General features: G+C 44.2%; 1 protein-coding gene and 1 pseudogene across 1 annotated transcript in view; one reads left to right on the forward strand and one right to left on the reverse strand.

Moving 5' to 3' along the window:
• The window catches only part of MCM10 (minichromosome maintenance complex component 10), a 56,692-nt gene extending 37,363 nt beyond the window's left edge, over positions 1-19,329 (reverse strand). The window contains 6 exon segments of the mRNA XM_011968155.1: positions 5,014-5,189; positions 7,929-8,066; positions 8,215-8,319; positions 9,449-9,790; positions 16,415-16,499; positions 19,277-19,329. Of these exon segments, the coding sequence (XP_011823545.1) occupies positions 5,014-5,189; positions 7,929-8,066; positions 8,215-8,319; positions 9,449-9,790; positions 16,415-16,421 (768 nt within the window). The 5' untranslated portion in view covers positions 16,422-16,499; positions 19,277-19,329.
• Positions 19,330-22,379: 3,050 nt separating this feature from the next.
• On the forward strand, positions 22,380-23,597 carry LOC105530566 (annotated as a pseudogene).
• The last annotated feature ends 412 nt before the right edge of the window (positions 23,598-24,009 follow it).

Genomic DNA, 24,009 nt, shown 5'->3' on the forward strand with positions numbered 1-24,009 from the left:
TACCTGTTCTCGGGAAGCTTAGCAATATAGTATGACCAAGGCATCCATTTTTTCAGCAAATAAATAAATATATATATATATATATATAGGCGCAATTTTGGCTGTGAAATTGCAGTGGCGCAATTTCGGCTCACTGCAGCCTCCACCTCCCGGGTTCAAGCGATTCTCCTGCCTTAGCCTCCTGAGTAGCTGGGACTACAGGCACCCGCCATCACACCCGGCTAATGTTTGTATTTTTAGTAGAGATGGGGTTTTGTCATGTTGGCCAGGCTGGTCTCAAACTCCTGGCCTCAAATGATCTGCTTGCCTTGGTCTCCCAAAGCGTGGGGATTACAGGTGTAAGCCACCACGCCTAGCCTCTAAGATAATTTTTAAAGCTAGGTTTGCCTTTCTTTGGATATAGATCTAGGGCTTATATAGAATACAAGAAAGATAACAAATCCTTTAAGCTCTTAAATTATGTAAATTTTAATATTCTTCTGAAATCAATCCTTTTTTACTTTATTACAAAACCATGAATTGATATTCATAAATAAGACATCTAAATTTCATCAATTATGCAAGAATTTCACAGGTTCTACTATTCTAATTGAATTTTTTTAAAAGACAACATTTTGACATATAGTAAAGGCTTTCGAATGCAGCTTCAATTAATATATTCTTGTTCCTAATGACTGGTCAAAAAACTTAGGGTTATTCCCATTTGTTTCGTCTCTGATTGCATTACATATTTGCAGATGAGAAAACACACTCAGAAGAAAACATGCTTGTTCACTATTTCATGAATCTTCTGGAACAGAAAGTCCCAGAGCTAAGTTTGAACAATGAAGAATATTCAGGAAGCAAAACACTGACTTCAGTGGAAAAATTCTTTCCTTTGTCTGATTTCTGTGATTGTGGTGTGGTATGTTCCCCGCTCACCCCAAGTTATTTAAGGGTGTATGTCAGCTGCCTGAACCCTGAAGGCCAGGTAGTGGGCCACAGCCATGGTGCCCAGCCGAAGAGCAGATGTCCCTGAGAAGCCAACCATTCTGGAGCGTATCTGGGAACACACCAAGAAAAAAGTCTCATCGCACATACACAGTAGGCAAACAGCTTAGAGGAGTCTTAACCAGAGCAATTAGATGAGAAAGGAATAAAGGGCATCCGAATTAGAAAAGAAGTCAAAGTATCCCTGTTTGCAGATGATAGGATCTTATATTTGGAAAAACCTAAAGACTCCACCAAAAAACTATTAGCACTGAAAAACAAATTCAATAAAGTTGCAGGATACAAAATCGATATTCAAAAATCAGTAGCATTTCTATATGCCAACAACCAACAATCTGAAAAAGAAATCCAGAAAGTAATCCCATTTACAACGGCTCCAAATGAAACACCTAGGAACACACTTAACCAAAGAAGTGAAAGATCTCTACAATGAAAACTAAAAAACATTGATTCAAGAAATTAAAGAGGATCCAAATACGGATCCAAATATGGAATATGGAATCCTTAAAGAGGATCCAAATATGGAAAAATAGCCCTTGTTCACGGATTGAAAGAATCAAGGTTGTTCAAATGTCCATACTATCCAAAGCAATCTAGAGCGTCAATGCAATCCCCATCAAAGGTCCAATGACAGTCTTCACAGAAATAGAAAAAACAGTCCTAAAGGTATACGGAACCACAAAAGACCCCAAATAGCCAGAGCAATCCTAAGCAAAAAGAACAAAACTGGAGGAATCACATTGCCTGACTTCAAATTATACTAAAGCTATAGTAACCAAAACAGCATGGTAGTGGCACAGAGAACCCAGAAATGAATCCATAAATCTGCAATGAACTCATTTTCAACAAAGGTGCAAAGAACATACACTGGGGAAAGGACAGTCTCTTCAACAAATGGTGCGGTGAAAACTGGATATCCATATGCAGGAGAATGAAACTAGACTTCTATCTCTTGCCATATACAAAAATCAAGTCAAAATGTATTCAAGAGGCTGGGCACGGTGGCTCATGCCTGTAATTCCAGCACTTTGGGAGGCCGAGGCAGGTGGATCACCTGAGGTCAGGAGTTTGAGACCAGGCTGGCTAGCATGGCAGTTTCTACTAAAAATACAAAAATTAGCCAGGCATTGTGGTGTGTGCTTGTAGTCCGAGCTACTCGGGAGGTTGAGGCAGGAGAATCACTTGAACCCAGGAGGCAGAGGTTGCAGTGAGCTGAGATCACGACACTGTACTCCAGCCAGGGCAACAGAGTGAGACTGTCTCAAAAAAAAAGATCAAAGACTTAAATCTAAGTCTTGAAACTATGAGATTACTAAAATAAAACATTGGGGAAACTCTCTAGGACATTGGTCTTGGCTAAGATTTGTTGAGTAGTAACTCATAAGCACAGGTAACCAAAGCAAAAATAGACAAACGAGCAGATCTCCCACACAATCTTGCTGCCATCCAGGAGTGCCTTACATGTAAGTCCGAGTCATTCTTTCACTTTTGGATCGTTCCCAGTTTTGAGGAAACCTTTTTTTTTTTTTTTTTTTGAGATAGGGTCTTGCTCTGTTGTCCAGGATGGAGCGCAGTGGCACGATCTTGGCCTACTGCAGCCTGGACCTCCCCACTCAGCCTCCCAAGCAGCTGGAACTAGAGGCGCATGTCACCACACCAGGCTAAATTTTGTTTCTGTAGAGATTGGGTTTTGCCCTGTTGCCCAGGCTGGTCTCAAGCTCCTGAGCTCAAGCAATCTACCCCCTCAGCCTCCCAAAGTGCTGGGAATACAGGTGTGAGTCACCATGCCCAGCTACGGAAAGGTTCCTCTATACAGCCCAGGGTTTTTTCCATAACAATGAGTTAATAGATTACCAAAAAAAAAAAAAAAAAAGGCTGCAAAATCTAAAACTTTCTAAGCACAAACATGACAAAGGAAACACTGTAGCACTTCGGATTTTGGATTTTAGTTTTGAGATTCTCAACCAGCAATTCTATATAATGTAAATATTCCAGAATCCAAAATCCAAAACAGTTCTGGTCCCAAGCATTTTGGATAAGGGATCCTCAACCCTGTGTCGGGGAATTTCTATGAATATGTCCTTTAGAGTATTTTTAGGGCCTGAGGTTCATGTACAACAATGACAAAGAGACTCAAACAATTCTGTAATCCCTTAAATTTAAAAGCCACTCAGAAGCTTTTGCTGAGTAGTTTAAGTCTCTTTTATCTCAATTTTGATTCACATGTGCAATAAACGCCCACCAGCAGCAACATGGTTCAATACCCGTACGGAGCTTCAAGTGGGCCATGGCTGGGGCAGGCAGTAGCATCTCAGGGAGGGGCAATTCTCTACCTTGAGAACGAACCCTGCTGCCCCCTCAATGAAAACCACAGCTTCTACTGCTGTATTCTATTTCTCAGACTGTGTCTCAGATGTCATTAAGATATAAATACATTCTTCAGTTTTGCAGAATACCAAGTCTTTACAAGACACTTCTGTTTTGTTTGTAGAAACAGGGTCTTGCTCTGTTGCCCAGGCTGGAGTGCAGTGGTATGATCACAGCTCACTGCAGTCTTGAACTCCTGGGCTCACATGATCTTCCTGCCTCAGCACTCCCCCTACCCCACAAGTAGCTAGGACTACAGGCGCATGCCACTGCGTCCAGCTAATTTACTTTTTGTAGAGATGAATTCTCACTGTGTTGCACCAGCTAGTCTCGAGCTTCTGACTTCAAGCAATCCTCCTGCCCTGGCCTCCCAAAGTGCTAGGATTGCAGGTGTCAGCTACCACACCCAGCCTTATAATACACGTTTATTGTATGTTGGCAACACTTGTTCTTCTCTGCCTAATAATATATACTTTAAGAGCTTAGCAGTTTTAGTTGTTGGCTGATGTTTAGACTGACAAAGTTTAAGAGTTTTAGAGGGTTTCACTTAGTTCCTCAAATGGACTGTGCGAAAAGCAATCCAGTCACACAGTAAAGATTACTGTTCTGCTCCGGGATTATCCAGATGTAATGATGGAGATGCAATGGAGTAGTGACACGGAGTATAGATAATTAAAAAAATAAAAATAAAGTAAAAAGCCATAAAAGTCCAGGATTTGAATATAGCTTTTAATTGAACTGAGCTTGGAATATATTCCTATTTTAACAGGCTATCTTAAATTTCTCCCCATAACAGATGCAAAGAATATAAATTTGCCTTAAAAAGGCTATTAGAAAGAAAAACGGCAGCTGGGCATCACGCCTGTAATCCCAGCACTTTGGGAGGCCGAGGCAGGTGGATCACCCGAGGTCTGGAGTTCTAGACCAGCCTGGTCAACATGGTGAAACCCCATCTCAACTAAAAATACAAAAAAAAATTAGCCAGGCATGGTGGCAGGCACCTGTAATCCCAGTTACTTGGGGGGCTGAGGCAGGAGAATTGCTTGAACCCAGGAGGCGGTGGTTGCAGTGAGCTGAGATCGCGCCACTGCACTCCAGCCTGGGGGACAAGAGCGAGACTTTGTCTCAAAAAGAAAAAAAAAGTTAAAAAAGAAAAATGGCATAGCTATTTTTCTTAACATCAATTATAAGAATCAATAGAAACAGAAAAAATGATCCTAAAATTTATACGGAACCACAAAAGACCCAGAAGAGCCAAAGCAATCCAGTAATTGCTCAATTGCATAAATATCACCCTGGTTAAACTCTCTGTGTATTTAAAAATAGTCTAAATTATACCTCAAAAGAGATGGAGAAAAATTTTAAAAGTCTGTTTCCATCTGTCAATTTCTGATTAAATATACTACCATTTGTCCATTTCTTTTTATAGATACATATTCTTTGTTGATTATATACACAAGAAAAAGTCTTTCTTAAACATTTTATATGCAACTGTACTTAAACCCAGGGCTACTGCTAGTCTTACGGTGCTGTTTTGTATAGTTCAAAAGCTGCTGGTGTTTTGTGGATCCTGATGTACAAACACAGTACTTCTAAAAGACACCGAGAGGCACAAAAAGCTATGCAGTGGCACATATGAATAGATGGTATAGCTACTGACCTGAGCCGCAGGCCGGAGAAGGCTTCCACACAGATGGGTTGAGCCGCTTCCCCAGAGCTTCCTGGGGTCCCCACCATTTGACCTCTAGTTATCCCACTAGGTTTGTTCTGAGAAATAGTCTGGAGTGGTTGGGAGGGTGCACTTGTCATCCTCGAAGATGAGCTTTTGGGCTCTAGAAAATTAACACAATTAATGAAAAGGCAACCACACAGATAATCACAAAATTTATTTTTATAGATTTGTTCCTTTGAGACAGGCACTCACTGTGTCACCCAGGCAGGAGTGCAGTGGCGTGATCTGGGATCACTGCAACCTCCATCTCCTGGGTTTAAGCGATTTCTGAGTAGATGGGACCACAGGTATGTACCACCATGTCCGGCTAGTTTTAGTATTTTTTGTAGAGACGGGTTTTACCATGTTGCCCAGGCTGGTCTTGAACTCCTGAGCCCAAGCAATCTACCTAGGCCTCCCAAAGTGCCGGGATTATAGGCGTGAGCCACTGCACATGAGCACAGGCTGAATTGTTCTTTTTTTTTTGAGACGGAGTTTCACTCTTGTTGCCCAGGCTGGAATGCAGTGGCATGATCTCGGCTCACCACAACTTCCGCCTCCCGGGTTTAAGCGATTCTCCTGCCTCAGCCTCCCAAGTAGCTGGGATTACAGGCATGCGCCACCATGCCCAGCTAATTCTGCATTTTTAGTAGCAACAGGGTTTCTCCTTGTTGGTCATGCTGGTCTCGAATTCCCGACCTCAGGTGATCCGCCCGCCTTGGCCTCACAAAGTGCTGGGATTACAGGCGTGAGCCACCGCACCTGGCCAGGATTGTTCCTTTTTTAAAGCAACACATGCGATAATCAAATCCTGAGAGCAAAGCATGCCTACAATACCATTTCTTGGCCTTACAGTCAACAGCACTTTCTCTGATAACAACGTTCTACATTGGTGCTGTCCAATACAGTGGTAGCTACCAGACACAGGTGGCCATCAGTCACTTAAATGTGACCCCATGCTTTTAAGGAAATACATTTCTAATTACATTTAATCTAATTTAAACTTAAATATCTACATGTGGCTAGTGGCTGCTGTCCTAGACAGTGCCACTCTAAAATACTGTTTCTCTATGCAATGATGTTTACTGCGTATTCATCAAAATACAGAGCACTGGGGCAGATTCTCAAAGGGAGGAAAAGACCTCCTTCTGAATGAGTTATTAGTAGAGATCTGTGTACAGTTCAAATTGTGCTTTAAGAAAATCCAGGCCAGACGTGGTGGCTCACACCTGTAATCCCGGCACTTTGGGAAGCTAAGGAGGGCAGATCACTTCAGGTCAAGAGTTCAAGACCAGCCTGGCCATCATGATGAAACCCTGTCTCTACTAAAAATACAAAATTAGCTGGCTGTGGTGGCATGTGCTACTCGGGAGGCTGAGGCAGGAGAATTGCTTGAATCCAGGAGGCGGAGGTTGTAGTGAGCCCAGATCATGCCACTGCACTCCAACCTGGGTGACACAGTGAGATTCTGTCTCAAAAATTAAAAATAAATAAATAATAAAAATTCCAAAGCTAGCTCCCCTTTTCTTCTTTCTTGTTTCATTTCATTCCATTCCATTTTATTTCTGGGGTCAAGGAGAGTTAGGGGTCTGGTATTCTATTCACTATTGCTTCATTAAATATCCCTGATGGAGTTACTTTTCATATTTCAGAAGTGTTTGATAATTCTCCGGAAGGTCAGACACTGGGGTATTTTTCTTAATAAAATATCACTCTTTCGTAAGATTGTTGTTTGCTCTCAAGGGGACTTTGGATCCCTGCTCTCCCACTAGGGGCCAGGGTGATCCTAGAACTTTAGAACCTAGAGGCCAGGCCCATTCCCCACCCTCAAAACCAAACTTTGGACATTACGTAATGCAACACCTTAGTAATGCCAAAGGTCCTGAGGGGATGGATGCTACTCCTGAATGGATATGTGAATATATAACTTGCTGTCAGATTAATATGAATACTCAGGCGAAAGTAGTTCTCTACTACTGTGGCACAGACCCATGCTACTCAAAGGGGCCTTTCCAAACACATGTAGCCAATGAAGCGCTGTGTCCTCCAACCCATGTTCTATCAGGACCACCTTGTCTTATGTCTCCTGGCAATACAAGAAAACCAATACATAGTGCAGAAATCCTTTTCATTGTTGCTTTGTGCATATACATGTGTGTGCTGAAATAGGACTGTATTTGAACACCATCCTATACTCCTGGCAAAGAAGTCGTTTCTAAAGAACAGCCCTTTTGGTTTAATACAACCTGGCTTCAAATAAAACTTGACCATTTTCTAAGGAAATAACTTCACAAGCCTAAAGAATGAGAACCTGACCAGTGGCTTTCCTTATGACAATCCTGGTAAAACTATGAGACTACAGAGTTAACAAAAAAATTCAACCTGTTAAGTACTTTGTAAATAGCTACTCTGTACCTAAGGATTTTCTTTTTTTCACACAGGGTCTTACTCTATGGAAGAGGATGGAGTGCAGTGGCATGATGACAGCTCACTCTAGCCTCAACCTCCTGAGCTCAAATGATCCTCCCACCTCAGCCTCTCAGGTAGCTGAGACTACAGGCAAGCACCACACCTGGCTAATTTGTTTATTTACTGTAGAGATAGGGTCTTGCTATACAACCCAGGCTGGTCTCAGACTCCTAGGATCAAGCAATCCTCCCGCCCCGTGCCTTGGCCCTAAGGATTTTCTAGGCACTCTGAGATCTAGAGGAAGAACACAAAACAGATCACGTGGCTCCCATTCCCAAGAAACTGACTTTCTTTCTCAATGGGGAGATAAGACAGACCAAAAGACACAGACACCCACACACACACGAACACATACAACAGTGCCAAGATATTGAGGCCTCAAGTACCACACCTGGAGGTGAAGCCTTTGGTGTCCGAGCCACCCGCTTGGTTCTTGGTAGCGCAGGGACATCAAGCTCCGCAGAAAAGCATGGTGACTCCTGAATTCCCTGAACTCTCTGCTCCTTAAGAGGCGGCCGTGGAGACTTCTCTACTTCATTAAAAGTAAAATAAGTGAGTAAAAACCCATTCAGAAAGAGGTTCAAAGGGCTGTTTGAACCGGAGTTGGATGCAGAAATAATGTGATAATTTCTTAATGACAGAAATGCACACGATTGCCAGAATGACAGTCTTCTTACCAGGGGATTTTTGCAGACGGGCTGGGCTTGCTGTCTGTTTAATTGTTGTTAGTTTTAGCTGTTCTTGTAAGGACTTCATTTGCTCTTGCAAATTCCTTAATTCCTCTAGGAAAGAAAATATGTTAATTTAAGAACCAGGCAGGAGGAAACATTCTACATGACAAAAATGCTGGCAATATTTTTGTTATCCACTCCCTGTCCCAACACCTTGAGACCCACAATATAGTCACATACCCAAAGCTCATGATTAACTTTTGTACTTCAAAGAGGTCCCTTAGAGAAACACATATTTTATTTAAAGTAATGAAGCACCAATAGTCAAGCTAGTTATAAATCTGTACTATTAAGAGATATCAGATACAAATCCACAGTTAACAAGTTTTTAGGACTTGAGAAATAATTATAGGCCAGGCATGGTGGCTCGTGCCTGTAAGCACAGCATTTTGGGAGGCTGAGGCAGGAGGATCGCGTGAGCCCAGGAGTTCGAGACCAGCATGGGCAACATAGGGAGATCCTGTATCTACAAAAACTGAAAAAACAAACAAACGAACAAACAAAAATTAGCTGGGCATGGTGGTGCACGCCTATGGTCCCAGTTACTAGGGAGGCTGTGGCAGGAAGATCACTGGAGCCTGGGAGGTGGAGGCTACAGTGAGCCAAGATTGCACCACTGCACTCCAGCCTGGGTGACAGAGCAAGATTCTGTCAAAAAAAAAAAAAAAAAAAAATTATATTTATTTCATAAATTGGATATCATAATTAATATGATAAATGCTGGCTTCTGTATTAGAAGAAACAGCCAACCACTGAATTTTATTATAGCTTAAAGATGTATGAGATGCCAGGAATAAGAAAAGAACATGTGTCAAAGCTTCTGTTCAGGAATGCTCTGCTCAAATAGATACGTGGCAGCTTTGCAGCCCTGTCTCTGGCTCCACATTCCACATAAATACCAAAGTACTACTATTCCATAAGAAACATGAAAAGTTTCAGAGGCATTCCGTACAGGATCCATTGCAGCTGGCTGACACTAACAGAGTCTGTAGTTTGTGCTGAAATGCTGGCCTTAAACATTTCATCTATCAACTGGTATAATTTTCTTTCTTTTTTTCTTTTTTGAAAAAGCCATTTATCTCTACCCTGGAATCAGCAGCTATTTTGATGACAACTATCAGACTGGTGGTCTTCATCCAACTTATCCGAAAGAAATAAGGAAGGCAAGTAGTTAGGGCACCTTGCAATTCTTCATTTGTTTTCTCTCGACTGGGGGCAGGAGCAGGGAGGACCCTATGTTCAGCTGACTGTGATGCAGGAACTTCTTCTTCATCTGTGAAGTCCTCCATGTCTCCAAAGAGAGTGGCCAAATTTTCCTTTTCATCTTTGGTGTTTCCTGTTTCTCCATCATCAGCTTCTTCTGTGTAAGATTCACCATCGCCGTCGGCATCAAAGAGCTCATCAAATGCGTCGGGCTCACCATTTTCCTGGGTCAAGAAGTTACTTTCTTCTGAATTACAATCCAAGGCTGACTCATTTTCTTCCAGCAATGCGGTCAGCAGAGACAGATTGTCTTCCTCTTCTAGGGAAAAAGAAGAGAAAGGACAGAGAATAAGCACAGCTGATTCCAAACATTCAATTTTAACAAGGCAATTTAAATAACCCCACAGGAGGTAAGAGAAACTACCTAATGGGTACAATGCTCATTACCTGGGTGATGGGTTCAATCATACTCCAAACCTCAGCATCACACTATACACCTCTGTAACAAACCTGAATCTAAAATGAAAGCTGAAACTGAAAAAAACAAACAAAACAACAACAACAACAAACCCTACAGATGCACCATTTTGCCTGGTCTTTGTTCTTGTCTCTATCTCTCCTGTCCCCAGGTGCTTCTTAGGGGACACTGGGCTAAGAAGGAGCCAATACTGCTGAGTAGAGTGGGCCAGCCACAGGGCTAAATGTCCTTACGCATTCTACTCCAATCAATGAGAGAACTTCCCGCACACCAACTTCCATGAAATTCAACCAACAAGGGAATAATTTTAAAACACCAAACATCGATTTAGGCTTTAGATATATATAATTCCTGACCTTTAAGTTATTTGAGATTTAAAAAAAAACAGATACAAACTATATAAAAAATACTAAGATCCCATCACTCAGAATTAGCCATCATTAACATTTTGTTGTTTGCTTCTTGCCTTTAACATTAAATAACACCTTCTAGATGAAGTCTGTCATGCCAAATCTTATCCCAATTCCTGACCACTGCCCCCAATTCCCATTGTAATCACTTTCATAATTTCGAGGCATCATTCCAGTCCATTTTTATGCTTTTACATAAATATATAGGCAGTCACAGTCAATATATATTACATGGTTTAAAAAATATTTACATAAATATTCCACACTGCATTACTCTGCATTCTGAGTTCATTCAACATTGCTTGTAAGATTAACCCAAATCAAAACATACAGTTCTAGCCAGGCGCGGTGGCTCATGCCTGTAATCCCAGCACTTTGGGAGGCCAAGGCGGGAGGATCACCTGAGATCAGGAGCTCAAGACCAGCCTGGCCAAGAAAGTGAAACCCCGTCTCTACTAATAATACAAAAATTAGTCGGGCTTAGTGGCCCATGCCTGTAATTCGAGCTATTCAGGAGGCTGAGGCAGGAGAACTGATGGAACCTGGGAGGTGGAGGTTGCAGTGAGCCGAGATCGTGCCACTGCACTCCAGCCTGGGTATAGGGCGAGCCCATCTGAAAAACAAACAAAAACCCCCATATAGTTCTAGTTTATTTCTTTTCGTTGCTATATTGTATCCTATAGTAAGACTGTGTTACACCTTATTCCATTTTTCAAAAAAGGACAATATGGGCTATTTCTAATTTTCCCCCACTACTAAATACGCTGTAATCGTGTATCTGTCTTCTCGCACATGTGTTTCTTGGGAATATCTATCAGAAATGGAATTGCTGCATTGCTGGGTATCCACGTTTTCCAATTTTGCTAGATGCTGCCAAATTGTTTTCAAAGTGGATGCACTCTTGAAATGTCATCATTCATCTGGGGTAATACCCGAGGTTCGTTGCCTCACGCAGAGGAAATCATGGACGCTGACACCCAAGAAGTGAGGTTAAGTGCAGAGGTTTAATAGGCAAAAGAAAGAGAAGAGCTCTCAGCAGCAGAGAGGAGTCCCAGAAAGACTGGTTGCCGCTTCCATGGCGAAATGCATGGGGTTTCATAGATGAGCTTGAGGACGCAGTGTCTGATTTACATAGGACATGAAAGATTGGCTGGACTAGGTATGCACAGGGTGGAAAACCCGGCTACCCCACCCTAATCTTTTATTATGCAGGTGGTTCTCTACCTGGCCAGCTGCCATGCTGCCTGTTTCTTTACTGTCCACGTGGTTGAAAAAGGGGCCGCCATGTTGAACATGCCTGGCCCCCAGGGAGCCTTTTCCTATTGGCACAGCTGCAGGTATTCACCTGTGCAAATTACTAGCTTGCTTTTCTATGTCTGCAGTTTGATTTTTCAGGCTGGCCTTTGTTAGAAATTACTTGGGGGCTGCTTTTTGTTAAAAGGGAAATTCTGCTGAGGACTCTGTTGACCTTACTATCTCCCTAAATAATTGCTATCTCCTGTATCACTCTCACTGGTGCTGTACACAAGGGCCACTTCTCCCCACCACCTCATCAGTATCTGATGTGTCACTTAAATTTTTTTGCCAGTCTGATGGACGATGTAAAAAGATTTGCATTTCTTGGATTACTGGTGAGGTTAAGAATTGCTTACGTTTATTTGCCAGTCAGATTTCTTCTTTCTTGATTTGTCGATTTTCTTTGCTCTTTCCCCCCTCATTTGGGCACTATTTGTTTATAAAATCAGAGATATTTAATGGAAAAATATTAAGGGTATCTGACCTACTCTCCTTGTCTGAAATTCAGGGGCTAGAGTCTGAGAGGGTGAGGGCTTGTTCAGGATCACATGGAGAAACAGATCAGTGCAGGAGCTGGGTCAATAAGGAATCTCTAGATCAACAAACCAATGTCCTTTCCTTCCTTACCGGAAGGAAAGAGCCAGTAGCCGAACTTCAGGCCTAGAATCTGATGGCGGGGCCTAATGCTCAGAGTAAGAGGTTGTATAAGGATTAGCTTGAGTTGCTTAGTCCACAAAGACTCCAAAACTGCACAGTGCAAGAGAGAAGAGACCAGGCAGCGCCCTGTGCTCTAGGTGAGAGTGCCACATGCCTCCAAGGAAGCAAAGAGGCCTCCATCATCTCTTGTTCCCATCTGCCAAAGAGGGCACACCCCCAGAAGAGGCTCTGGCTCACCCCACTGGGGGGCACAGGTGGAAAATGCTGCCTGGGGACCCCATACCATTCACTTCGAACCCATCTTCTTTCACAAGAGAACCAGGGCTAATCCTATGGTGACTCACAACCCCGTTTACCTGTCACCATCAAAAATCATGTCTTCTCTGTATTACGCTGACTCAATCTCCCAGCCTCTTTGTTCTCAAACCCCTGGGACGTGAAATCTACTACCAGCACGTTTCCCGGATCCCCAGTGGCTCTTACAACAGAAATCTGGCTACCCCTGGAACCCTCTTGAATGGAAAGCGTTTAATAGTTCACACCTCACATGGCAATGTCTGGAATAGTGTTTGGCACGTATTAGGCATGCAGTCATTATTGGTTGATCAACTTCAGGGTCCTGATGTCTTCTTTATCACTGTCACTTTGGAACGATTCACTCTTCTTCCAGATCACAGCTCTCTGAAGTTCATGACACCAGATTCTGGCCTCAAGAACCCCTCATGGCAGTGTCATGCGCTGATCATCGTGTGTGTATCATGCAATGCCCCCCGGTCCTCCCTCCATCTCTACTGCTCTCCCCCTCCTGGGGCACTTCAACCTCCACAAGGATGATCCAGCCCACATCTTGGTCACTGGGTTTCTCATCCACCGCCCATCTTAGCTACCCACTCCCATAGTGACTCCAACTCATCACAGCAAAGCACAACTGACCTCTGAGCGTCCCTCTGCGATCCCACTTCCCATCCTTTCAGCCTGCTCACTCTAGTATTCACACCCAGCAGCTCTTCAGCTTCATCCACATGTCTAATCCATCAGCCTACCTACAATGTGCTTCCTGTCCATCACCCCCTGCCCCTAATGCCCTCCCTGTGGATCCATGTTCAACACCATCATCACTGACTTCTAAAGACTCAGTTCCCTGGCTGGTGAATGGTCCTGGAGAAAGACTCGCTACCAGGCTGACTGGTCTTTTTTGTTTATTTATTATTTTTTCAAGACAAGGTCACCCAGGCTGGAGTGCAGTGTCACGATCTTAGCTCACTGTAGCCTCAAACTCCTGGGCTCAAGCGATCCTCTTGCCTTAGCCTCCCAAGCAGCAGGGACTAGAGGTGCACACCACCATGCCCAGCTTATTAAATTTTTTTTTTGTAGAGATGGGGTCTTGCCATGTTGCCCACGCTGGTCTTAAACTCCTGGCCTCAAGTGATGCTCCTGCCTCGGCCTCCTAAAGTGCTGGGACTACAGGCATGATCAACAAAACCCTGAGCTAACTTTAAATTTTTGCACACCCATAACAAACAGGCATTCAGCACCGCTTAAAGATTCCCATACTTCCCCAATCCATTTGCTTTCCCAGGCTCTGACCACTTCACACTGTCTCTCCTCAAACCTCCTATGCCCACTCCCCACTCTTTACTCTTAGCTGCTGATCTTGTTCAGAGTAGACAATCAAATAACCCTTTTATTTTTAATTTTTTTTGAGACAGAGTTTCGCTCTTGTTGCCCAGGCTGGAGTGCAATGGCTTGATCTCGGCTCACTGCAATCTCCACTTCCCGGGTTCAAGTGATTCTCCTGCCTCAGCCTCCCAAGTAGCTGGGATTACAGGCATGCGCCAACACGCCTGGCTAATTTTGTATTTTTAGTAGAGACAGAGGTTTCTCCATGTTAATTAGGCCGGTCTCGAACTCCCGACCTCAGGCGATCCACCTGCCTTGGCCTCTCAAAGTGCTGGGATTATAGGCATGAGCCACAGCGCCCAGCCCTTGGCTTCTATTTTACGGAAAAAATAGATGCAATCAGACTTCCTCATCCTTCACTGCCAACTCTGAACGTATCTTCTCTGCTTTCCCTCCTAGGACTAAGTATCTCGTGCTATTCAGCCAATTCTTCCACTTCCACTCTTACACTGGGTCCCACTCCTCAGCTTCTCAAGACTTCATTCTACAATTACCACCTCTCTGGCTCCTGCATCCCCAATTTCTCCCTCTCCTCGGAAGCACTCCTGTCAGCATACAAAGACATTGCAGTGTCTCCCATCTACTAACTACCTGTTTATTGTTTTGTTATCTTGCTCCCTCCACTAAAATATAAGCAGGAACATTGTTCAACAGTATATCCCAAGTACCATACACTTTCCAATGTCCTCTACACTGGCCAAATTGTGCAGCCATGCCATGCCAATCAAATGAGATTTTCTTACTAAACATTATGATTTGTTTTTCCTCTTTTTTTTTTTTGGAGACGGGGTCTCGCTCTGTCATCCAGGCTGGAGGTGCAGTGGTAGGATCTCGACTCAATGCAACCTCCGCCTCCCAGATTCAAGCGATCCTCCAGCCTCAGCCTCCTGAGTAGCAGGGATTACAGGCACATGCCACCACACCAGGTTAATTTTTGTAGTTTTAGTAGAAATGGGGTTTCACCATGCTAGCCAGGCTGGTCTCGAACTCCTGACCTCAGGTGATCCACTCACCTTGGCCTCCCAAAGCGCTGGGATTACAGGCATGAGCCACCACTCCTGGCCTAAACATTATGATTTTTTTTTCTTGACCTATACTGTTTCCAGATAGATACTATGATTTCTTAGAGAACATGTATCCATTCACCTCTTATTTTCATGTCAATCTCACAGCAAAAAGTGATGCTTTGTATTACATAACCTGCCCTGTAGGCAATTTGCCAATTTTAAGAAACAGGAAACTACCATGATACCATCGGGCAATGAGTTTCACATAAGGAATAACCCCTTATCTGAGGGTTTATTTTCTGTGGTTTTGATTTTCCATGGTCACTGTGGTTGAGGACAGTACAATGGATATTTTGAGAGTGCAATAGATACTTTGGAGAGAGACCACATTCACATAACTTTTATTACAGTATATTGCCATAATTGTTCCATTTTATTATTGTTATTGTTATGGCCTAATTCATAAATTATACTTTATCACAGGTATGTATGTACAGGAAAAAACGCAGCATGCCTAGGGTTTCGTACCATCCTCAGTTTCAGGCATCGGCTGGGAGTGTTGAAACGGGGGGCCACTGTGCATCACAGTGTGAGGAATTTCAAGTTCTTTTTTAAAGGGCAAAGTGTAATGTGTTTGAATATTTTTAAAAAATCCAGTTTCAGATTATGAGTTCAATTATGCAACTAGATCTCTTCACAACCAGCACAATCATTTTAATTTTTTAAAACTAGAAATGAGGTCTCACTGTATTGCCCAGGCTGGTCTTGAACTCCTGGGCTCAAGCAATCCTCCCACCCTGGCCTCCCAAAGTGCTGAGATTATAAGTGTGAGCCACTGCACCCAGCCCAGCACAATCATTTTAGATGATTGCTAATTAGTGCAACATCTCTTTTCTAGGTAAACATTTTGTATACACCCCTTGCAAAATGAACAAAATTAGAAAGGATTATATTAATAAAAACTTAAGTCAGAGCTACACTAAAATTGCTTCAACAGATTTCATTATCAAATGTAAACTCTGAAGTCAGAACGCCTGGCTTAAAGCCCTGCTCTGCCAGCTTGAACTGTGACAAGTTACTAAACATCCCTGTTTTCCTGCCTATAAAATATGTTTGCCCGAGGACTGAATCAGTTAATTTCCATAAGAATCCTGGAGCAGTGCCTGGCCCACTGTACACCTACCAGCTATTGTAATTATGAAAGACAATCACTGTTGCCAGAAGAAATCTCATCTGATAAAAGCAAGTAACATTCAGTGACCTCTGTGAGATGTGAGATTGCTTCAGAACCTCTAAGACAATACCTGAGGGCTGGGGAGCATTTTCACCATTTCACAAGTGGAATAAATAACAAGTCCATGGACAAAAGGGTAGTTTTCCTTGAAACAGAGAAACAGAAAATTGCCAGGCCTTACCATCCATGCTGTCAAGAGGACAGTTGTGACAGGAAACTTCAAAGGAGGCTCAGGTGCCCAGGAGATGAGCAATGTAGAATCTTGGCTGTGTGAAATCAATATTAGAAACGTCACTTTCAATTCTTCTCTTTCGCTCACAACACACACCTCCAACAAACCCAGAATCCTACCACTCCTCTGGGCTCTAACCTCAGAATTCATCCAGAATCTGACCACTTCTCGCCTCCTCTCTCCACACCGCCAATGCTATCTCCTTCCCTGGATGTAACCAGCTCACTTTTACTTGTCTTTAAACTGAGGTTACAGAAATTCATTGAGATGCAGAGCAGTTTGTATCGCACTAGATTACATGGATGAGATAAATTATGAGGAAGAACTATTGGGGTTGGCTGGGCACGGTGGCTCAACGCCTGTAATACCAGCACTTTGGGAAGCTAAGATGGGCACATCACTTGAGGCCAGAAGTTTGAGACCTGCCTGGTCACATAGCAAGACCTGGTCTCTTTTTAAAAAATGACACACACACACGAATTATTGGGGTCGATCTAAATTAGGCTATTCTCTCATTTTATTCACTGTAACACACCTGACATTATCCACGGCAGCTTACTGTGTGATTCTGCTTAGTCGCAGCCTTAGTGACAATCATGATTTTGATTCAATACTGTCAGCAAAGCACAGAAAACAGCACAGCTAATTAAGACAAAGTTGTATCACTCTGTGCACTTCTCTTTTCATTTAAGATGACTTTTTAAACTGCAAGAAAAAAAGGATAAATTTTTCTAGGCTCTTATTTAACTTACATGTGCTCTTTGGCAAGTTCAATGTCAAAGAACTAATTACAGTGATTACGGTGCTTTCTTTTCTTTTTTTAGACAGGATCTTGCTCTGTCGCTGGGGCTGGAGTGCAGTGGTGCCATCGGCTCACTACAACCTCCGCCTCCCAGGCTCCAGCGATTCTCCTGCCTCAGCCTTCCAAGTTGCTGGGATTACAAGTGTGCGCTACCACACCCGGCTAATTTTTGAGTTTTTTGTAGAGACAGAGTTTTGCCATGTTGCCCAGGCTGGTCTTGAGCTCCTGACCTCAAGTGATTCGACTGCCTTGACCTCCCAAAGGCACTTTTTTTTTTTTGTTTGAGACAGAGTCTCTGTCACCCAAGCTGGAGGGCAATGGCGCAATCTCGGCTCACTGCAAACTCTGCCTCCCGGGTTCACGCCATTCTCCTGCCTCAGCCTCCCGAGTAGCCGGGACTACAGGCGCCTGCCACCAGGCCGGGCTCATTTTTAGAGACGGGGTTTCACCGTTTAAGCCAGGATGATCTCGATCTCCTGACCTTGTGATCCGCCCGCCTCGGCCTCCCAAAGTGCTAGGATAACAGGTGTGAGCCACCGCGCGCGGGCTTTTTTTTTTTTTGAGATGTAGTCTCACGCTGTCGCCCAGGCTGGAGTGCAGTGGCGCGATCTCTGCTCACTGCAAGCTCCGCCTCCCGAGTTCAAGTGATTCTCCTGCCTCAGCCTCCTGAGCAGCTGGGATTACAGGCGCCAGCCATACACCCAGCTAATTTTTTGTATTTTTAGTAGAGACAGGGTTTCACCGTCTTGGCCAGGCTGGTCTCTGTGATTCGCCCGCCTGGGCCTCCCAAAGTGCTGGGATTACAGGCGTAAGCCACCATGGCTGGTCGCTTTTAAAAAATTCATTCAACAAACATTTCCACGGCCCCCTCATGTGCCACACACTGGGCTATCTACTGGGGAATCTATTGGACAGTAAGCTGCCTGAGGGTTAGGAGCAAACTGTCTTGTTCAAGTCTATAACCTGCCTCGCCTTCCCCCAAAATGAAACTGTACACCCTTCCTCGCCCTCAAATCCAGGGCCACTGACAAGTACTGTGGTTCCAAAACACTGCTCAAATCTACCACTTCTCTCCAACTTCACTGCCAGAACCCTAGGCCAAGCCACCATCAACCTTTCACCCGATGACTGTGTTAGCTTTCTATGCTGGTCTCTTTGTCCCCCTGCAATCTATTCTCCATACAACAGTCACAGTAACCTTCCCTTTCCTCAGTAACCTTTTAGGAACATAAATCAGATCACGGGGGTCCCTTCGTTGAAATTCTTTAATGATTTTCCATCGCCCTTAGAACAAAATCTGCAAAGCCTGCGAGGCAATGATTCATATTCTCTCTCCCTTTCCAAGCTTTCTACTCCCTCACCTTTTCCACAATCCACCACGTCCAATTCTACCCACCCAGACACCCAAAACAATGCTCCAGCCGGGCCAGCCCGCTTCCACTTTCTGGAACACACTAAGTTGCTTTGAGGTCTCAGGCTCTGTCGGAAGAAAGCTCCCCCCAGGTCCTTCTCGCCCTTCAGTCTTCACTTATTCATCTTTCTGAGACTTTCTGGACGACCCCGAGTCGTCCACTGTCGTGCATTTGTGTATTGCCTGCTCGTCCCTTTAAACTGTAAGCGCCGTGAAGGCAGCGGAAATGTGATCCCAGCCCTGCACACCATCTGCGTTCAATAATCATTAGCAAATCATGACTACGAGAAATCAATGAATGAATGAATGAATAAAAGCAAGCCCAGGCGGCAGGCACTTGGCAAGCACTTAAAAGGCTGCTTTTAAAAAGAAGAACCCAGTTCCTCCGTAGACGGCCGGCGACTCCCAGCCCCCGGCCCGGCCATGCCAGCCCCGCGCGGTCCCGAGCTGCCGCCAAATCCAGATCGCGCCCACCCGAGCTCCCAAGACCCCGCGCCTCTCGCCCTCAGATCCCTTGCAACCCGCGCACAGACGTGCGAGGCGGCCCCGGCCCCGCCGCCCGAGGATCACCCGCATGCCTGGGGTCGGCGCTCCTCACCCGGTGCCGGGACGCCTTCTTGATCCACAGACTAACCCGCCAAAATTCCAACCGGATTCCGCCCCTGCCTTGACGTCACACGCACGCGGCTATGGGACCACACTGATTGGCTACGTCAGCGAACCCCAGGCCCTCGCGCAGAGCAATCGGATTGGTTTACGTCATTGGGCGCCCTCTTTGTTGAGGGCAAGGGCACTTCCTGTCGGTAGCAGCCAGTCTCCTTTAGGTAAAATAGAGTGTCTGGCGCCCCCTGGTGCCTGGAAGTTTAAGTCGTCCCACCCAGTATTTTTCCTGTGGTCCACAGGTCCCACTCCTGACGCTCTGGGACCGACTGTTCCTTTGTCAGCCTTGTGTCCATTCGAAATGTTTGTGCTCAGGACCAAACAGATACGGTCCACTTTTACCCTGTCTGACCTTGGGGAAGTGACTTATCTCTCTCAGTTTCCCCTTCACCATCTGTGCAGTGAGGGAAATGGTAGATGACATCTTTTACACTGAAACCACCATTTCCCGAGTAATTCCTGGTCCATAGATTTTTGGGACTTCTAAGGGGCGTCAGGGCTGAAGAGAACTTATCAGCAGACCATATCTTTCGCAGAATTTTTTGCAGTAAAATTCAGATCTCTTTATGTATTTACATTCTAAAAAATAGTGTTTGTACATAATAATAAGAACATAGTTTCTAAATGCAGAATAACATTTAGCTTTTACATAATTTCAAGGGATTGATAGCAGAAGAGACTTTGACGGACCAAATGACCACTTTGAGTCTTCCCACCCCCTCCCCTTTTCCTCCTTGCAAACACTATTCAGGCACTGCAGTTCCCCCCTACCAATCCTTTTGGTATAAGATCGTATCTCTATCCACTATCTACTTTCATTGTCAGAACAATTAAAATCGACTTTAGGAAGACTGAAGATAAACAGTCCTGATGCCATCTACGTTGACTTTTTTCCTGTGTCCTAATGGAGTATTACTGCTCCATTTATGAGCTCAGCCCTATTATTTATGCCTATATTATTTAAACCTATATTGGCTCAGGAATAGGAATAAAACCATTTCTGAGAGCTGCTAGTGATAAAAATTCATAGTAATAGAGGAACTCTAGCAATCAAGTTGAAAAAGTGTGTTTAAATGCATTACTACATCTAGTTATTTTAAAAAAGCTTCATCATAGATTTATTCTTAGCCATTATGCAGAAATTCCTTGACCAGTTCTGATCAGTACTCCGAAGTTCTTTTCTTCACCTTGACTGTCCAGGTCCTCTTTGCATCCAGTTCCATGCAAGGAGTCAGAAACAGAACCAATCTAAACCCGCAAACCTTCCTTAAATGAGGAATCAAGCACTTCTTATTGGAATTAGTATAGTGGTGACGTTGAGAAAAGAAGTGGAGGTGATTTTGAGAAACAATTAGGCAAAGAGATTTTTTAAAATACATTGAATGTGGCTTTTCCAGGCCGATAGCGCTCACACAAACATGATGAACGTTCCTAAAACCCGCCGGCCTTTCTATAAGAAGTGTGGCAAGCACCAACCCCACAAAGTGACACAGTTCATGAAGGACAAGGATTCTGTGTATGCCCAGGGAAAGCAGTGTTATGACAGGAAGCAGAGTGGCCATGGTGGGCTAACTAAGCCGATTTTCCGGGAAAAGGCTAAAACTACAGAAGACTGTGCTAAGGCTTGAGTGCGTTGAGTCCAGCTGCAGCTCTAAGAGAATGTTGGCTATTAAAAGATGCAAAGCATTTTGAACTGGGAGGAGATAAGAAGAGAAATGGCCAAGTGACCCAGTCCTAAGTGTCATGTTTTCTTTTATTATGAAGACAATAAAATCTTGAGTTTATATTTTAAAAACATCTATTGAATGTGGAGATATTAGCGAGAAGGGAGCAGAGAGGGAATGGGGAGAGAGGTTTAGGATGACTGTTTCTGATTTATACAATAGGGTAGTTTTTGAGGTTGCGCACTGAAGTAGGAGACACAGGAAGAACGGAACAGGTTTAGGGGAGAAGATAGATTTAGTTTTCTATTTCAGAATGAGAAAGGTATGGTAGCCAACCCCCAGCTTGATCTCCAGATCTGGGGTTCTAAGGAGTGGTCTGTACTCTCCTTAGAATACAAACGAAGGCCAAAAAAGAACAGCTCTGACAGTCATCAACATCTATCTAAAATGAAATCTAAAGCAAAGAGCCCATATTGCAGTCGTCCTTAACCTTTTTTTGGGGCGGTAGAGGGTGTTTATCACAGAGCCCTTTAATATCATAAAAGTGGGCCGGGCACGGTGGCTCATGTCTGTAATCCCAGAACTTTGGGAGGCCGAAGCGGGCAGATCACTTGAGGTCAGGAGTTCGAGACCAGCCTGACCAACATGATGAAACCCCATCTTTACTAAAAAATACAAAAATGAGCCAGACGTAGTGGCGCATGCCTGTAATCCCAGCTATTCGGGAGGCCGAGGCAGAAGAATCGCTTGAACCCGGGAGTCGGAGGTTGCAGTGAGCCGAGATTGGCCATTGCACTCCAGCCTAGGCAACAAGAGCAAAATTCTGTCTCAAAAAAACAAAAAACAAAAAAAGAGAGGCCAAGCCGAGTCCCTCCTGCTCCTACTAGGAATCAAAATAGCGGCGAGGGAAACCTGAAGCCATCCCGGAGCCTGAGCTACTGACAGGAGAGGAGAGGGCGGCGGCGGCGGTAGGAGGAGGATGGGGCGGGGTGCTGGCGCCGGTGCCGACGGCGGTGCTGGTGGCGGAGGCGGGGGAGGCGACGGCTGCGGTCCCTGCGGCAGCAGCAGCAGCGGCGGGAGGAGCCTCCGGGTTGGTTGAACTATGGATGCGGAACCCTTGGAACTCGAAGGGCAGACTGTATAATAAACCCTTTAGGATCCTTGCTGTGTAGTTCTTACAGAATGTACAGTCCGTGTCTCTGGCTGCCCACAGTCTTTCACACTTCCAGTGGTATGCACTGAAGTAAAGTCTAACGGCCCTGTTCTCAGTGAAATGAATGAAAAGAGGCACCTGGATCCAGGGTTGAAGCTTCCTAACGGCCTCTGGGATTATACTCTGGAGAACCCGCAGACGGAATGCCTGAGTGACTGAGGAAAATGGGTGCTAATGCATCTCATTATCTTCATTCATGTTCCCCGAGGGTAGGGGGAAATTCACAGGCCCAGTAGACTTTGATAGGGACGTCATCCTATTCTCAGCAAGGCTGTGGTTGCAAACCAAAATTGTATAGCTTTGACCACGGCAATGAGAAACCACAAGACAAAAAAAAAAAAAAGAGGACTTCTGGCCCTGCCACCTTAATTAAGCGTCAACAATCTGATAGGTCTGCCGATCATGCCAAGCAGATGCGAGAACTCCTCTCTGGGTGGGATGTTAGAGATGTCAATGCTTTAGTGGAGGAATATGAGGGAACGCCAGCATTAAAGGAGCTTTCTCTACAAGCCAGTTTGGCTAGGCCGGAAACCTGGACATTGCAGAAAGGTATGAATGATCTTTATGAGTACAAGTATCGTACTGATGTAGATTTCATATTTCAAGAAACTTGTTATTCTGTTCATTGTGCCATTTTGGCAGCAAGGTGTCCATTTTTTAAAACGCTGCTTTCTTCCTTACCTGAGTATGGGGCAGAGATAATAATGGACATCAATACAGCTGGTATTGATATGCCCTTGTTTTCTGCTTTGTTACACTACCTTTATACAGGAGAGTTTGGAATGCAGGACTCAGGGTTTCAAAATGTTGATATCCTTGTTCAGCTTAGTGAAGAATTCCCTTGATGTGGATATGCGTGGACTCTTTGATTACATGTGTTATTATGATGTCGTCCTTAGTTTTTTTCAGACTCTGAACTGGTTGAAGCTTTTGGTGGAAATCAGAACTGTTTAGATGAAGAGCTCAAAGCCCACAAGGCTGTTATTTCTGCACAGTCCCCATTTTTTCGAAATTTATTACAAAGGAGGATACGAACTGGTGAAGAAATCACAGACCGAACTTTGAGGACTCCCACAAGAATTATATTAGATGAGTCCATTATACCAAAAAAATATGCAAAAGTGATATTACACTGTATGTATACCGACATGGTGGACCTCTCTGTTTTGCACTGTAGCCCCTCTGTGGGGAGTCTCAGTGAAGTTCAGGCTCTTGTTGCAGAGAAGTCAAACATGACCAGGGCAGAAGCAGCCATGGAACTTTACCACATAGCACCGTTCTTGGAATTTAACATGCTTGCACAAGGTATGAAGTTCTGGTTTTTAATTTTGATTTCTAGAATTACGTATTTATCTTCCAAACTGAAAACACAACTAGAATAGTCTATGATTTCAGTGTTTGGGATGTTACAGGGTCAGTTTTTTTGAACCTTCAGTTATGACATCTGAGACAGATTGAGCATCATTATCAATGCGGTTCTTTATTTACTATTAAAATCATGCATTCAATACTACAAAAAAATACATATATATAAAATGAAGTGACGGGGGTTTTTTCCTCCCAGAAAAATGCACACTCATACACTCAAGTTTGTGTACGCCCTTTCAAGGGATACGGGTGTTCTCCTGAAGCCCATCTACAGACACCTCTCCAAATTAAGAACTTCTGGTGCAAAACGCCAGAACCCTGGGGAGCACAAACATTTGAGGGTTAAGCAGCTGAGGCAAAGAAGAGAAGCCAAAGACAGGAACCAAGTGGGAGCAGTCAGGGTAGATCAGAAAGCAGAACCGGCCC

The sequence above is a fragment of the Mandrillus leucophaeus genome, unplaced genomic scaffold, assembly GCF_000951045.1.
Source record: "Mandrillus leucophaeus isolate KB7577 unplaced genomic scaffold, Mleu.le_1.0 Scaffold83, whole genome shotgun sequence".
NCBI classification, from domain to species: Eukaryota; Metazoa; Chordata; class Mammalia; order Primates; family Cercopithecidae; genus Mandrillus; species Mandrillus leucophaeus.